Below are 3460 nucleotides of genomic sequence, written 5' to 3' on the forward strand. Positions count from 1 at the left end.
TGTCTTTCCCATAGTCGTATGTGTGAAATATATATCCACGGCAAAAGTAAATAGGCCAACTAGTAACTTTTATCAACGGACCATGAACAAATGATTGTAACCACTTTGGATATAAACTATCACTCCAAGTATTTTCTACCTAATTAAATCAACAAAAAAACGTTTATATTAACAAATTAATCATAAGTTATAATTAATCATAAGTAAGAATCCAATGAATTATTACCTTCAGGCAAATATTCTTTCATGATCTGACAAATCGCGTCCATGCAATTCTGTGGCAGATTATACTCCGTCTTCAAATTCATGAGTCGTGCCGCTAAAGAGAGTTGCGAAAGACCTTCTTTACATCCATCATAAATTGGATGTTTTGCAGCTTCCAAAATATCGTAAAACTTTTTTGCTTCAGCATTAGGCTCTTCGTCCATGTTTTGATCAAATCCTGACTCCGTAACACCAAACGCATCTGAAACCATTGTCACATAAGGATTCACTGGCTCCGTGTGAGGAGCAGACTCAAAAGCATCTTCAACAGAATTATTGTCTAGAATATTGTATTCTTCTCCATGAGAAATCCAAACCCAATAATTAGGCATAAACCCTCTATTATATAAATGTCTGGACACGATCTCTTCGGACAATAATGGTAAGCCATTCTCGCATTTGAAACATGGACAAAAGAGTTTGCCTTTCTCGAGAAATAAAGCTTGATTTTTTGCAAATCTCATAAAATTTTCCAATCCTTGGCAAAATTCTTTTGATACTTCATTAGTTGTGTGATCGATTCTTTCATCATACATCCAACTTCTTGCAGCATAATTATTGTTATTTGACGACATCAAATTCGACCTGAAATATTAAAAAATATATCTCAGAAACTTATTCAAATTCAATCTAAAATAACTAGTGTAAAAGTATAAGATTACGATGGTAGTATCTAAAAGTATCTACGATTATATGGACACAAGCAAAGTCAAACAGCAGAGTGGCTCGTATCTATGTTGAAGCCAAAACAGAAGTCTATCACTCGCAAAAGAATAAAGAACCTTGGATTCAATTAAAAATTCATTCGTGAATCATATGTGATGATCCACTAACAAAGTCAAACAGCAAAACCTTGAATTAAATAACTTGAATGAGAACGAACTTACTTTCTTGTATATGAGTTTTCTGTTCGTTAATTGCTCTCGTCCACAAAGCACTATATATATGTTTATTAAACTTTCTGTTCTTATCGTCAATATATAATATATATAGATATATTCTATTTTTTTATTATCTGCTCTGCCTATATTTTTCTTCCCTAAAAAAATTCTTGATTTATTTTCTATTTTTCCCAAAGTATTTTTCAACCCTAACTCCAATTTTTCCAATTGAAACTAAACAAAAAAATAATGGAAAAGAATGAAAAATTAAATACCTTCTTTCACGTTTTATAGAATAAAAGCTTGTGGAAGCATCCGTTTCACGTTTATATAGAATCTTCCCCAATTTTTTATTCATCCTTTTTTATGCGATATCCTATACTATCAAGGTATGTATGTTCTTCAATTAGTGTGATTTCCTCTAGATGTGAATTAAAGGTTTAGCTATTTGATAGTCACCACGTTTTTTGTAGATTGGGGTTTATTGGATTTGATTATTTTTTGGGCAAACTATCAATAATATTGAAACAGAAACAGAGTTACACTCCCACGGGGATTTGATTAAATCTACGATTTTTATCATTACAAACCGTTAGATAAATTTCAGTGCAATCGTTTTTGTTCATGTGGGCGTTTGGATCTATTTCTTTTCTTTTCCAGATTTTAATTAGATTGGGGTTTATTGGATTTGATTGAGAAACATGATTTTGACAAACTGAAAACAAAATTAGTAAACCGAATAAAAGAAATTTATGATGTGATTGATAAGTTGATGATGTTTTAATACAGACCTCACCTCCGTTTTTTCTAAAGTACGAGAAGATGAAACAGGTATAGTTATATCTCACCATTGTAGGTTTTCTGTTTCTGATTTATTAGAATCCTCTCAAATTCTTTACTTTTTGTGCAGATTTCAGATGATAGTCTTTATGATTCACCCCTTTCTGGTATTCTTTTTGCTTATCCTCTTATTAATTAAAATTATTTGATTATTGTAAATTTGTGCGAGAATCTAATTTCATTTATTTCATTTGATTCCCAGAACCTCCAAATTTAAATAATTGGTTTTCGAGCTACGTCTATGAATCACCAATGCTGGATACAAGTGATGATCTTGGATTGTTTGTTTTTGGAAAAGATGAATGTATAAAAGAGACGATAATCGAGAAAGAGATCACAAATTTTGAAAGTACAATCGATGTTGATGAGGATCTTGATCAGTTAATCGTTGACGAGAGTGACATTGAGGAAGGAAAAGAAAACACTACTAGTCTTTTTCGATTTACTAAGAAGGAAAAAGCTGTTTATCTTGCCATGGTAAACTCAAAGGATTACAAGGAGAAATTAGCTGCCCACAAAGTAAGTAATGTTCTCTTTCCTATGAACACGTTGTATTTTTATCGAGGAAAAATTGTGATAAGCGTCTTACTTTGTCGATCTTCTTTTTCGATTTACTATGAAGGAAAAAGCTGCTTATCTTGCCATGGCAAACTCAAATGATTACAAAGAAAAATTAGCTGCCCACAAAGTAAGTAATGTTCTCTTTCCTATGAACACGTTGTATTTTTATCGAGGAAAAATTGTGATAAGCGTCTTACTTTGTCGATCTTCTTTCAGAATGGCACTACAACAACAATAACCGATGAAACGGAAGTAATTTTCTTGAGAAACCGAGTTAAATGTCTAGAAGACGAAGTAAGAAAATTGAATGATACTATTAATCGTTTAGTTAGTTCCAATACCGACTATAAAAGGTAAACTATATATGTCAATTTTTGTGTTCAGCTTATATTTGGAGCATCATCAAGTGTTATTTTTAATTTTTTTTTTTGTTTATATTCATGTTGTCTCAGGGATTAAGTGTTAGACACGAGATGGATAGACATGAAGCAAGCTTGAAATGGATGTTTTATTATAAGTTCAAATTGTTATCTATTTTATAAAACAATAAAATCATTTTAAGTTTTAAAGATAATTATGAATTGTGAAAGATGTAATCGATTATTTTATTTTATTTTTAATTATTTTCTAAAATTTATATATTCCACGTTAAAATACAATGAATATTCACTATATATAGGTATTTTAACTGGATAATCTATATATATTTGAGAAAAGTGTCATAATACCATCACAATTGTTATGACTGAAATTATTTTCACTATTTTGTCATGTTTTAGTACGTAGCAATATTATGACCAAAAAATTACGAATTTGTTACAAAATTTATTTTGTTCCAACGAAGTATCTAAAAAGTCACAAATTTATGACCAATAATTTGTCCCAAATTAATGTCACCATTTGTGACTACATAT

At 30.5% G+C, this 3460-nt stretch overlaps 1 protein-coding gene across 2 annotated transcripts; it reads left to right on the top strand.

Annotated features, from left to right (window-relative positions):
• The first annotated feature begins 1351 nt into the window (after positions 1 to 1351).
• LOC9310381 lies at positions 1352 to 3179 on the top strand. Of its 2 annotated transcripts, XM_021023335.1 has the most exons (7): positions 1352 to 1534; positions 1935 to 1976; positions 2056 to 2092; positions 2188 to 2504; positions 2608 to 2673; positions 2763 to 2899; positions 2999 to 3179. In XM_021023335.1, exons 2-7 carry the CDS (start codon positions 1968 to 1970, stop codon positions 3003 to 3005), a joined length of 573 nt encoding a protein of 190 aa, XP_020878994.1. In that variant the 5' UTR covers positions 1352 to 1534; positions 1935 to 1967; the 3' UTR covers positions 3006 to 3179. The 2 variants fall into 2 exon arrangements, with proteins under 2 accessions (XP_020878994.1, XP_020878995.1); XM_021023336.1 differs by lacking the exon at positions 2608 to 2673.
• The last annotated feature ends 281 nt before the right edge of the window (positions 3180 to 3460 follow it).

Source organism: Arabidopsis lyrata (assembly GCF_000004255.2).
Source record: "Arabidopsis lyrata subsp. lyrata unplaced genomic scaffold ARALYscaffold_6, whole genome shotgun sequence".
NCBI lineage: Eukaryota > Viridiplantae > Streptophyta > Magnoliopsida > Brassicales > Brassicaceae > Arabidopsis > Arabidopsis lyrata.

Excerpts from the sequence above, each read along its gene's own strand:
- LOC9310381 (XM_021023335.1), top strand. Across the intron at positions 2,093-2,187 it reads TTATGATTCACCCCTTTCTG|AACCTCCAAATTTAAATAAT; the intron begins GTATTCTTTTTG and ends TTTGATTCCCAG. Across the intron at positions 2,505-2,607 it reads AGAAATTAGCTGCCCACAAA|GAAAAAGCTGCTTATCTTGC; the intron begins GTAAGTAATGTT and ends TTTACTATGAAG.